We start from the raw sequence: 12,679 nt of genomic DNA, 5'->3' as shown, positions 1-12,679 counted from the left end.
TATGGCTCTTTGTCTTTTTTCCTCCTTGCAGGTGTTTACAAAATATGGGAAATGCTACATGTTTAACTCAGGAGAAGAAGGACGGCCTCTTCTTACCACGGTCAAGGGTGGGACAGGCAATGGACTGGAAATCATGCTAGATATACAGCAGGATGAATATTTGCCAATATGGGGAGAAACAGGTATGAGTTTCTTTTTCTGCAAATACGAATGTAATGTTTTTTCATTTTTTTGTTTGCTTTTTTTTTGTGGGGAAAGATTTTCCCATCCCAGCCTTCACAGCCAATGTCTAAACCAAATAGCTCTTCAAAGCAAGAGGGCCCCAGGCTGTACAGAACTGAGTTGCTTTTCTTCTCAGTGTCTGTGTCTGGTCGTAAGGACCAGCATTTCCATAGCTCAGGTCATAAGCATTGAACTCGGGTGTCTCAGCACCAAAGAGGGGTCTTGTCTTTTGGGAAGCCCCATCACTGTCCTGGGGCAGGGTTGGGTGCCTGTGGGTGATGAGAGGTGTAGTGTCTGCTTCAGATACTCCAGCACATCCCTCTTCCCTAGAAAGGCGTTTTGGGAGGCCACGTTCAAGGTGGACCTCTAGGTTTTGTGTTTTTCTCCTTGAAATTTAGGGACGGCCATTGCCCTAATTTCTGTCTGCCTGGGTTGCAGCTGTGTGAGTGGACCAGGGGGCTGTGCTCAATCACAGGTCTACTGCGAGCCCCTTCAAGCACCTTTCAATCTTCTGTTAAGTAGTGAAGAGGAGAGTTGGCTGCATTCATTCAAAACTTAAAATGTATTCGTGTGGTATTTGATTCTTAGGATTGAAGCAGGTTCCCACAGTCCTGTCAATCACTTACAAATGCACAGCATCGTATAACAAGAGCTTTGCCTTCTGCTTTGTAGCTCATACTCGAAGTCAGCCTGATCTGGCCCGGGTGAGGGGGTGGAGATGGTGATTTGAGATAATCATTTCTGACTTGTTGCACGTGTTTGAAGTCTTGTCCTTTTAAAGGCAAAATGGGTTCACAGCTATAGTGAGAAGATGAAGTACATCTTCACCTCCGATGTTTTATTGCCTACTGACTGCCTTGGGCAGTCCTTGGGGAGAGGAGACAACCACATCAATGGCTTGGGGATCTAGCAGGCTCGGACAACCACACCGTGAGCTCTGTATGTTCAGCCTTATTGGGTTTAGGGTCCCTCTGAAGTTCCCATGGTGACACAGACCTTGCGTTACCCCATCCTTGCTTTAGGGTCGTTTTTTGTAGCTGCATTTTGGACTCCTCATGAGGAGCCCATGCATGCAGAAACATGCCGCTTTTAGAGTTGTGCTTTCCTATCACTGCAGTGCTGGGAAAGGTGGATTAGTCGCAGCTGGGTAAACCAGACTCTCATTACAAAAAAAAAAGAGAAAAGTAAGTGGAGAAATAAACTGGGAGGACAAAAGATGAGGGACGGTCTTGTTCTTCCCACCTGGCAGGGAAGCCAGGCATGATTGCCCACAGTGGTGGGGAGGAGGTTTCCAGCCTGGTACCTCCATATCCATGAGCATATCCATCATCCAGAGGCTAGGTGGGACGGCAGCTTCTGGTTGCTCTTTTCAGGCAAATTTCACGCAGAGGTGCTTGAAATCTGGCTGTGGTTGCAGACTTGAAACCTGAAGGGGAAAAAAAAACCACCTCACAATTATGTATATATATATATATATATTTCCCAAAAAATCTTGCAGGTTTTAGGGTTTCTTGAGTACATACTTGAATTTTGATCACATGCAGGCCAGAGCAATATACCCTATTGATTTTCAAGACACCCCTGATGATGTCTTTCCCCCCATGACCTCACGACTGCTGATTTCACGTGTATTTAACTTAAAGTTGTACTCAGCTGAAGACCAGAAGCATGCAGAAGATTGTCATGTCCTTGGAACTGGGCTGATGTTACAAGCTCTGGATTGAGCTGGGTTATCTATTAAGGTCAATACTTGACCATGAAGTGCAATAGGATTCAAGTCAAAACAATATGAATAGGGCTCTTGATTTAGTTAAGTGGTGTAGGTGAAGCTCCTGGACATGTTGTGAGCCCATTTGGCTGTTTTTACAAGTCCAGGTAGAACTGATACTTGTCATTGAAGCTCATAAAACATTAATCTTTGCCTTCCAACAAGAGACTTTCTCATCCTCCACATTCATACAGCATCTTGTACAAGCTGTCTTCAGTCTTTGTTGGGCTCTCTGGACTCTACCAGAATAAAAATATTAACTATAGTGGTTAATAGTTGCTGTTCCCATGGAAACTCTTAACTCAGCTCTTAGCAGGTAAGTGAAGGAGTTGATGATTTCCAAATATTTGCATAATAATGTAAATGTATTTGGAATTAAATCTCCACAGCTGCCACCACTGGGACTGTACAAACTTGGCTCTTCAGTGAAAAGCTCCATCTAGAACACAGCACTTAGTGGGGAGTGTCAGCCCGTGCTATGGAGAGGTATGGGGGCAGACACAGGGTGAGACCTGTGCGTTGCAGTGCCAGGGCTGTGGGTAGGCATGGGGATATCACCAGGATGGAAGGCGCTGAGTTTCTTCTTCCCAGTGAGTTAATATCTCCATTATAACCTAAACCATCTGCACTCTCCTTATGTTTAGCTCTTCAGATATTTCTACCGACTGGTTTTGTTGCTGTCTCCCCTGTAGCTATCCCGTGCCCATCAGGTGCTCTTTAGTTGCCTCTTTGACAGTGGATTTTGTGAGGTTGAGTTACTCAACCTTTTATCTCCAGATTGCAACTTCTGCAGCATCCCTCAAATGGGGCTGCTGAGACCATTTCCTCCCCCAGCTGGCCGTACCTGTCGATCTGAGTTTTCCCAGAGCCGTCAGTACCTGCAGCGAACCGACCTGCTCCAAGTCCCGTTCATGGCGTTGGCTCTTCATGAAGGGCTTCAGGGATGCGGAAGATTGGCCAGCTTCTGTCACCTCAGGGAGACCTTCACGTGGAAAAAGATGTGCTTCCCTGACCCGTCGTGGTGGCCTTGGCTTGTGCATCCCCCGAGGGTCTGCCCCATAGAAAACAGCCACACTCAAAGGGCTCTCCAGGCCCCAGTTCACTGCCTCTGCATCCAAACCATGGCAAGAGCACCCCACAGGACCTTTCCTCTGTACCTCGGGTCCCTCTTACCTCATTGTCACAGGGCAGTTGTGGTTCTTTTGGGTGCTGGGCTGATTTTTCTTAATGCAAAGTTCAATCAATGGTGTCTGGATTTGGTCCCGTAGCTGCTTTGCTTTTTGCTCTGGGTGTGGAGATACCATAAAAAAGCCTTCTTCGTCACAGCCCCTTAGGAAAATAGCCCATGTGTGGACTCAAAAATCCTCATTTTGCTTCTGGCTGCATGCCTCAGGATCTCTGCTTTCTTCTTTAGACTGTTCTTTGCAATTCAAATAAGAAACTAAGACAGAAAATATTAGTTCATAGCTTGGGATAGGGCTGCTCCAGGAGCTGCCGTCACCATGTCACATTGGCATATGCTTTGTAATCCAAAAAGCGATTTAATTGTTACCAGCTTGGCAAACAAAATGAAGTGTATTATCATTCTAAAAAGACCTTTACTGAGTATCCATTAATATCTTGGGAAGCTGAAATAACTTGTCTAACAAGTTGCTCTTATTAGAAAAATATACCTTTTGCTTGACTGTGTGCATATGCAAGCCCATTATTTGAACATGTTAAATTTATGTGCAGTCTAATTTTGGAATAGCGAGTGCACACAGACTGCTTCAGTCTTGATTTTCCAGAGCAAAGAAAGGGTATTTTGACTGTCTGGATGTCATGGCATCAGGCAGCATTGCCATCTTTGGGTGTGCAAAAATATTGTGTCAGGAATGTCAAAATCAAGAGGTACGTGGAAAAAAAATGAAGATAAAAAGAAAAAGAGCTGGAAATCATTGTCTTCTGAATTTTGCACTTCTAGGAATTATATTTTCTAGCGTTTTTCTGTAATTGTGAAGTTACCGGAAAGGAAAAGAGTGGGAAAATAATTTGTGTCTGAAGTCTTCACAGCACCCATGTGTTTTGCAGAAAACCTTAAGTATTCCAGGTGTCATGCTATCCCATGGGAGTTACGATGCAAACAAGAAAAACCGTGCATGAATGTGAAATGTAAGATGGAAAAAAGTATATCAGAGAAAACTCTTTCCAATAACCGATGGGGATACAGCAAGCCACAGGCTCAGGGCGGTGTAGGTGGAAGTTGCAGCCTGTCATTCATATGGCACTGAGTCTCCCAAATACCGCGGCTGCACATCTTGGTCTCGCTGGACTAGGTGCCAGGGACTGGTGGGGATGCAGAGGGTGTTTGTTTTATTGCGTTTTGTAGGGAAAGTGGCAGAAATGCAATCAAACACAGTAACAGAAATTCTAATTTATAACAGTGACTATTTGATTGGAAAGGGAATCCACTTGTGGTTAATCTTTCTGGAGTGGCCCAAGGTATTATATATTGACCTAATACAGCAGCACAGTAAATTGGAAATCACTCAGGCTACAGGGCTGTAAATAAGAAATACAATCAAAGAGTTCTGCATTTGTGTTTCAGGAATTGTCGGATAACGATGAACATTTCATACTTATTAATCAAGTAACACGCTGAATAAAAAAAAGAAAGGATGAGAAATGCAGTATAAAATGGCACTAAAAAGAAGCATGAAATCTATAAAGCTTGAGGCTTCAATCCACTTAGGAGATGATCATGTAGTGTTATAGGCTGCTGTTATTTAACTCAGTAGAAAAACACAGGCTACAAGCAAGACTTTTCATCTAGGTCATGCAGAGGAAAGATCTCGAGCCTGTTTCCTTGCACATCTGGCAGTGTTGCAATGCATTTTTTGTTTCCCATTGGGGTCTTGTAACATTGTTATGGCCCAGTGGATGCCTGGCTTCCAAGCCCTGACACTAAATGATGAATGGAGGCTCAGGTACCAGCCCGCGCCATGCCCGAGGCATCGGATGCTCACCCCTTTATGCTGGGGGGAGCTGCACGTCTCCAGCATTCATCCAAATTACCCAGAGGTGCAGGTGGTTTCGGTGGCATCAAATTTCCATGCCACTGCTTTTCTTCCTAATTAAAGCCACCTTAATTCAGCAGATCTCTTTCCTCTCCCAAATTGAATTTCAACAAATTGAATTAGCATGGCTTTCATTTTGAATCGGGGTCTTCACACAAGCCCTAATGCTTCAGAAGGTAGCTCAGCCGCACTTTCTGCCGCTGGCTGTTCTGGGAAGAGTTCTTTTGGTCCTCATGGAGTCGCTAAAGGGGGGAAAATACGGCGGTGGAGCCATCCCACCTTCCTCCGGCTGCATCTCCCTGGGGATCAGCTCGGGGTGGGATGTATGCAGAGCAGACATGATCTGGGACATTGTGCCAACACGAGCACAAGCCTTGCTCCCCCACTCCATGTGCAGCTCACATTTTAGATAAGGTGTCTCTCTGGTGGATTTTTTTCTGTTTTAGAATAGGTTAGCAGGGATGTGTTGGGGGATCTGCTGCCTGCTCTGGGTTTTGAGGTCTGTACTGGGATGGGTGCCTCCCAGGGAGCGTCTCCAGTGGATTGGGTTGCTCCAGGCATCTGTTCAAAGGGATGTGCATCACAAATCATCCGCATTCACTCCTTGCAAGCAGCACCACGGCGATGCTTTGGGCTCTAGTCGGGGCTGTTCTCCTCCTTGCTCACAAAAGCCCAGATCCCTTCTGGATCCTCCTGCCGCAGAGAGGACTTGGGGGGGGTGAGGGCAGCCCCAGGTGGCTGGAGGCCACTGCTGCCAACCCCAAAAATTCATTTTGCAAAGTTTACTGAGGCTGGTGCAATCAGAGAGCGTTTCCATGGTTTCTTTGATTTCCCTGCCCTCTAGGATTTCGTGCCAGGCACAACGGATTTAAGCAGCAGCTCCGTGCTGCAGAGAGGGGCCTTGTGGAACCTTGCTTCTGCTGCACTGCAAAGTTTTTTACAGCAGGGAGGGAAAGTTGACGATGAACCTCAGGGGTCAGATGTCTCTCCCCTTTCCCCAAAGCCTCCTAACCCCCAGCACTTGTCTCCTGCTGTGCGTGGCGCATTAATAAGCCCGAGCCCTGCAGCACTGGATTTGCCAGCTGTGGAGAGGCACAAAGCAGTCGCTGTAATTTACTTGTGTATATTAACATGATTAGTGGCGGTTCATCATAAATTCAGGCCTCCTTGCTTAGCCAGCATCTGAAGTCAAGCATGAGGCGGCTGCAGGAGGAGGCAGCCCGTCCTCCCCTGGTCACGACTGCAGACCCACGGGGCTATTTTGGATTTACACCGTGGGGAATCGTCTGCAGGCTTTGAGCCACCAGCTCTCACCGTGGGGCTTGGGGAGAAGGAAAACGGCAAGGGTTTGTGCGTCAGCTTGATTCACAGCTTGCGTAGTTTGAAGTGGAGTAATTATTACCAATAAGGAGGTGATCTGTACATGCAAAATAGGTAGAAAATGACCTGGGAATGGAAGAAGTGTTGGGTAGCAGCAGGCTTGCACCATGGGAGGAAGGTGTGCTACGGCACTGTATCAGTAATACGTGGGCAACCCTTAGGCTGCACTGGGATATTGAGTAGACACATGCACGCAAAACCCCAAGCGCGTTTTCGTATGGGAATACACTCGCTAAAGGTCTGTGGCTAGTGCTGACAGCAGGATTTCTCAGAGCTTTTGCCCTCTCCTTTTCATTACAGGGCTGCTGCCAGCAGTTGCCTCCCGCACGCAGCCGTGGCTGCCTTAGGGCAGCTTTTTCGCAGGTGAAACTTTGCCTTGTAAGGGTGGGTTCTCAATAGAATTTGATTATCAATTAGAGAAAAAGGGGGGGGGGGGGCAGAAAAAAAGAAAAGGAAGGGAAAAAAAAAAGGAAAAGAAAAGGAAGGAAGACAAGGCGTGTACAGGAGTAACTTGCCTTCCTCCAGCTCTTTTCAGCCCAGGGCAATTTCTCTAGCTGCTTAACAAACTGTGTGTGCCTGTAACTGTTCTGCACAGGCAGATGAAATGCTGCTCCCTCTGAAAGGAGGAAGGACTAAAAAGACATTTAAAATTCACAATAGGAATACAAGGCAGCATGCTGCCTTGCTCTGAGCTGGGCACACGGCTTCAAAGCTGCCTCTCCTAACCCAAAGTCTGAACCCATGGGGATTTTTTCATGGTGTGTTGTCCTGTGCGGCCGTGCTTGGCTCTGTCGCACTAGTGTGTGCTCAGGGGGGGTCCCTCTGCCACCAAGAGCCTGGGGCAACCCAGAAATGCTCTCTGAGCTCAGTGTTGCTCTGTCTTTCCTTCTGTGTACTGGCAAAGGGCAGCAGAGAGGGCTGTGCCTTGAGCTTGCTGCCTGTTTGTTCCTGTGCTTTATGGCTAGCATTGGATTGCAGCTTTCGCAACAGCATAGAGCCCAAGAACGGCACAAAATCGAAATCCAAGTAAGTCAAGACAGCCACGAATGGACTCGCATGCTGTAAACTCGATACCTGCCCATCACCAAGGGAGAAGCTTGTGTATCGGTTCCTTATTAAGCTGCAAGATTGACCGGTCCTAATAGGTGTGTTCAGAGCCTGCACAGACATGTCTCTGTGCCAGAAGTACTTTAGATTACGACCTGCAGTGAAAGCCTGTAAAAGCAACCGAGAAGATTGAGCAAGGGCACTTCTCATAACAGTGCTAGGAGAGTAATTTGTTGCGTGACACCAAACCCATCCTTACAGAGTCAAATTCTCCTCGCTGCTTACGATCCTTTCTGCTAAATGAAGTAGAGCTTCCTGTGCACAAATCCCATGTTGCTAAACATGATCTATTAAATGCTACCATAAAGCTACTTCTGCTGACCCGCAGGTGGTGCTGCAAAGGGAGGACGCTGCTTTATTTGAAGTGATGCTGAAGATTTGGCATTACCAGGTAGCAATATGTAGCCAAGGCAGTAGAAGAAGCCCCAGTGAAAGAGGGTTGATTCATCCTGCTGAAGTCTCAGATGTCCAAGGAGATAAACAGTACCTATAAAGTAGCAGTGTCCTTGAGCATAAATAACTCTGAGGGGTTTGGGACAGAACTTGCTACTTTTTTGCAATAGGAAACAAGCTCAGATCCAATCGCTCATCAACTCATGAAGAGGCAGCTTGACCTTTAGGAGGCAGGTTGGTGTCACCTAAAGGGAGGTGTAAAATGTGCGGTGCTTTGCTTCATCTTGGGAACTTTTCCTAATGAGAGCAAGAATTTGTTCAATTAGCTAGGTTTCCCATGGAGAAAAGGTCAGCATTATTTCCAGCTTTGCCAGCCCCCTGACAACCAGAGCATCCACAAAATTAGGCTGCCGCTAAAAATTAATTATGTTTGCCTGAGCACACTCATCAATAGCGCTGAAGCAGAGAGAGGCAGCTCAAAGGTTACTCGGGTTCTTGCGTCCGGACGGTGTCATTAAGGTTGTCATATAACCAATATGCTCCAGTTTGTGGTGAATTGCTCTTTGGGGCCTCTCGATGTTATCGTGGTGTTGGAGAGAGTGGTCACAGCTGTTGGAAAAGCTATTTTTCTCTTCTGCAGTGCAGCAGGCACTATTTCCATGTGCCCGGCAGATTGTCCAGGGGCTGATGTAGGCTCAGTTTGCCCCAAGGATTGATGTTGGCTGTCCAACATGCCTGGTAGGATGAGAGGCAACAATTTTGGGGAAGAGGGATTTCATCTTGGTATTAAAATCCAATGGTTGTTTGCTGTAATAATTGTGGGAATTGTTCATTGTTAGCCAGTCTTTAGGGTTTTGGAGCCAGAAACAGTGCTTTGCAGCCATCACGATCTCAGCAGCTTTGGCTGCCAGTGAGCAAGCATGAGCCTGAAATGTGTGGGCTGTTTGCAAGGGATTTCCCTACCGGGTACACAGACGAGTCTGTAGCATCCCCATACTTTGTCCATCTGTCCCTCTGGTCCCTGACGTGAGCTTGATGCTGAAGTCCTGGCTCATGGTCTCATCTAAGGAGTGAATTTTGACCCATCCCAGTGCAACAAGCAGTGTCCTCTAGGTCCAACCTGTGCTGGTTTGGCAGTTAGGGTTACCCTGAGAGACCCAGACTTACAAAAATAAAATCACAGAGCAAGATAAAGTGCCTATCTGCTGCAGGTATTGCATACCTTCCTTTCCCAGCACCAAGTCCCCTCCACAGACACATATGTGCTTGGAAGTTGAGATGTGGCTGGGAAAGCTGCTGGTATTCCTATGCTCCTGCTTAAAAAGAGAAGAGTTTATCCTCCATAGGGTTGGCATTAGCAAGCACAGTCAGATGTCCCCAGTCACATAATGTTATTGAACTGAAGTTTGTAAATATGTATTAGCGACTTAGCAAAACCTTTAAGGGATTTAGACACTTAAAAAGCTTCTCCTAAATGGAAAAGAATAAAAATAAAAAATCAACCACCCAAAGTCTGGAAGTGTTCATTTAAGGCAAAACTAAAGGAAGGCAAATTAGAAGCTAGCTTTGGAAGATCTGGTAAAGCGGAGATAAGACACCTAAAACAGACGGATCTGTGTTACAAAGCAATGCCATGCAGCATCACAATTAAGTATGCATTTCAGGCTGCAGCTTTCATTTGAGTCTTTGTGGCTGGCATGTGAAGTTAAGTGTCCTTAGCTGAGATGAGCACTCAAAATAGCGAGAATTCATCGGGGTCGAGGAGACAGAAGAGGCTGGGCATGTGTGATGTTGTGGCTGTGGGATGGTGCCTGGGTGGCTCACACCAACGCAGCGAGGTTCAGGGACTGCTGTCTGCAGGCTAAGCCTTTGCTGTCCCAGGAGCTGCAGAGGTACCTACAAACATCCATTCATTATTATTATTATTAGTTTTTCTGTGCAGTGGCAGTGAGATATCGGTGATGCTGGTGAGGTTTGGGGATGCTTTGTGGCATGCACCAGTTTTAGAGGAGGGTAATCCACATCATTACCATCCTCTCCGGTCTTGACCGTTCAAGTCAAGACCATTCAACTCTGTTTCCCTCCTGGAAAATGAAGAGCTTAGAGCATATTAGTCCATCCCAGGTAGGTACCGGGAGATTTTGTAGCTATAAAGCTCTTTGAAGATAAAAGTCTCTTGCAAGTGCTAATTACATTTAATTTCACTAATCTCTTTGGTGCTGGGATCATCCTCTTGCTCTGACTTTGTCCAGCCTGTAGCGACAGGGGCTCTGGTTGACATTGGAGACCTCAGGCGCTTCCTAAGGCAAACTGTTGTAGTCTCCACATGCTGTAAGCTGTGCTGAGATGGCAGTGGGAGGGTTTTTCCCCTCCTTTAGCTGCTCTGGAAGCATTTCACTTGCCCAGAGGTTTTCCTGCTCGTTTTGGTGGCTGCTCCTTTCCTCATCTCCTCCTTTTGTCATCTGGCAGCATCACCAAGTTTTCACTGTCCTTTCAGTTACAGCTCTCTCCTTGCACATTTATTAGATGAAATATGCTCAAGGCAGACCCTTGGCTCTGTGTCTAAGAGCACAGCTGTCTCTGGTCACGCTGTGTCTCGTTGCAAGAATGCAAAGTGCTTGAAGGAATCACAGATGGCAAAAAGCATCCAGAGTGTGCTACTGGATAGCTGGAGTGTGGGCAAAGACAGACCGAGCAGAACAGAAGAGCAGAGGAGAAAAAAGTAAGTGTGATTAATTATTCAGCTTTTATAGAGGTCAAAAGGAGGGCAGAAAGTCAAAGCTCATCACTCATCAGCTGGCAAGGAGTCATTTCTGCCTCTGTGTTCATAGATCCGTAATGGTTGAATGTGCAGAGGGAAGACGAAGAGGAAGAAAGAAGCTCGAGTGTTGCAAGGGCTTGGTTAGCTCTGCTGGGTCTCTGGGGGGACCTTGCTGTTGGGTCTTGGCATTTGCTGCCCCACAAGGTCTGCTGCTGCCCAGACTTACCCACAGTGGTGCTGGGCTTCACTAGCGAAGGTTGAAACAGGGAAGGATCTGGCACTGTCTGGTTTAGAGAGGACAGAAGGGAAGCCCTGTACTCAGGTATGGGAAGGACTAAGGTGAGGAGGGAGGGACAGGCTGTGGTTCAGAAGTGAAGGACATGGTCTTGACTGGGGGGGAAGATGCTGGGTGCAGCCTTAGAAGGTGCCTTCTCCTGCTGCCCCTTGTGCCAGTGAAGGAGCGAGGGAACCCTGTCTTCACTGGTGGCTTAGGGTTAGGTTAGATGATAACCTGGCAGAGGAGTTTGGAACTGGCGTGGTGCAGCCCTGGGGCAGGAGGTTGGGTTTGGTGGCCTCCCCAGGCAGGAGCTGGCCCCAGCTGCCCTGCAGGGCGATGCATGGGGTATGGTAGTGGAGACCTGGGCTGCTGGCATGTTGGCATCTTCCTGCTGTCTCATCAGGACGTGTTTCTAATGCTCTGAAGGCTGCTCTCCTCTTTTGGCAAGATGACGTGCCAGGTCAGGGCTGTTGATGGGGCTGGATGGCTTCTCTGCTAAGTGGACACCAGAATGAGATTGCAAAGCCATGCAGCGGTAAAAATGAGCTGTTATAGAGCTGTGTGATATGCAGAGGCATCATTACCGGGGGGGGGGGGTAGGGGGGTGGGAGGGAGGGAGGGGTTGAACAACAACAACAAAAAAAGTATTTTGGGTCTATCTAGGGTTGGGTTTGGCATGCCGCCACTGCTAATGTATACTTTGCTACCAAACATGCTGAGAAACTGGGAAGCTCTATGAAAGAGGGCTGCAACTGTGTTTTATCAGGTTTAATATTTTTGTTGTAGTTATTACTTCCACTACTACTACTATTTAAGGAGAAGCTTATAAAGATTAGAAAGGGAAATGCCATCTGCGGAGTTTGGCCAAGTGACAAATTGTACTACATGATGTCGTTACTCAAATATTTTGGAGAGTGTGAACAGCGGAGAAGGGAAGCGATTGCCATTGCCTTCTGTCAAATGCACATGTAGGAAAGGAAAAGTCTCTTTCCTTCCAGTGCAAGGTCAGCATGAGAAAAGCCAGGCAGCAATTCCCCCAGGACCGGCCATGTGCCGTGCGCTTGCTGGGTAAACATGCAGAGCATTTCATGGTGTCGCTTGTCCCTGAGCATCGCGCTGCTGTGGCTTATGCGAGATCTAAGTCCTTTTAGCAAGAGCCCCAAAGGCTGCAATTCTTATTGATTTTCCAATGCCAAAACCAGGCATCTTTGGAAGCATGTATGAGAAAGCTGTTTCTGCTGTGAAACAGCCCTGCATAGATCCTGAAAGGTACCTGGGTTAGCTGAAGGCAGAAGTGTGTTTCTTCATGGGGAAAGGCAAAAGAAAATAGGCAAAGCATTCACTCAGGAATGCAAAGGAAAGGCAACGTATTCACACAGGAGCCTGGAGAAAAAGGGTTCTGAACCAGCTTCATATGCCATGTGATCTGGTCCCTTTTGTTCCAGGAGAAAGGACCAGCACTGCTCACATTGTTTTAAAAATTCACTTTCAGGTAAGAAACACGTTTTCCGCTAGTCCTGAGCCCCACAGGGCTGTGTGCAGCGTGCTGGCCTTTTGCCTATGCATCCCCCCCAGGCTGATTTGTTTGGGGATGCTTCAGCACCTGCATGAAGTCGCAGTTCAGCCCAGGCTGCTGATCCCCACAGCCTGGGGGGATTGCAGCTCCCTGCAATCTCTAGCTTCACTGGAGCTGGAGACCTCTCTCCATCGCTTCA

The 12,679-nt window shown here is 47.2% G+C and overlaps 1 protein-coding gene across 2 annotated transcripts in view; it reads left to right on the top strand.

Annotated features, from left to right (window-relative positions):
- The window catches only part of LOC308181640 (acid-sensing ion channel 2), a 526,264-nt gene that overhangs the window by 482,780 nt on the left and 30,805 nt on the right, over positions 1-12,679 (top strand). For both annotated transcript variants that reach the window (XM_080565097.1, XM_080565098.1), the window contains exon 2: positions 32-182. In XM_080565097.1, the coding sequence (XP_080421223.1) occupies positions 32-182 (151 nt within the window). The remainder of the gene's footprint in view (positions 1-31; positions 183-12,679) is intronic.

The sequence above is a fragment of the Anser brachyrhynchus genome (assembly GCF_964034855.1).
Source record: "Anser brachyrhynchus genome assembly, chromosome: 22".
NCBI lineage: Eukaryota > Metazoa > Chordata > Aves > Anseriformes > Anatidae > Anser > Anser brachyrhynchus.
This window is presented reverse-complemented; position numbering and strand designations above follow the sequence as displayed.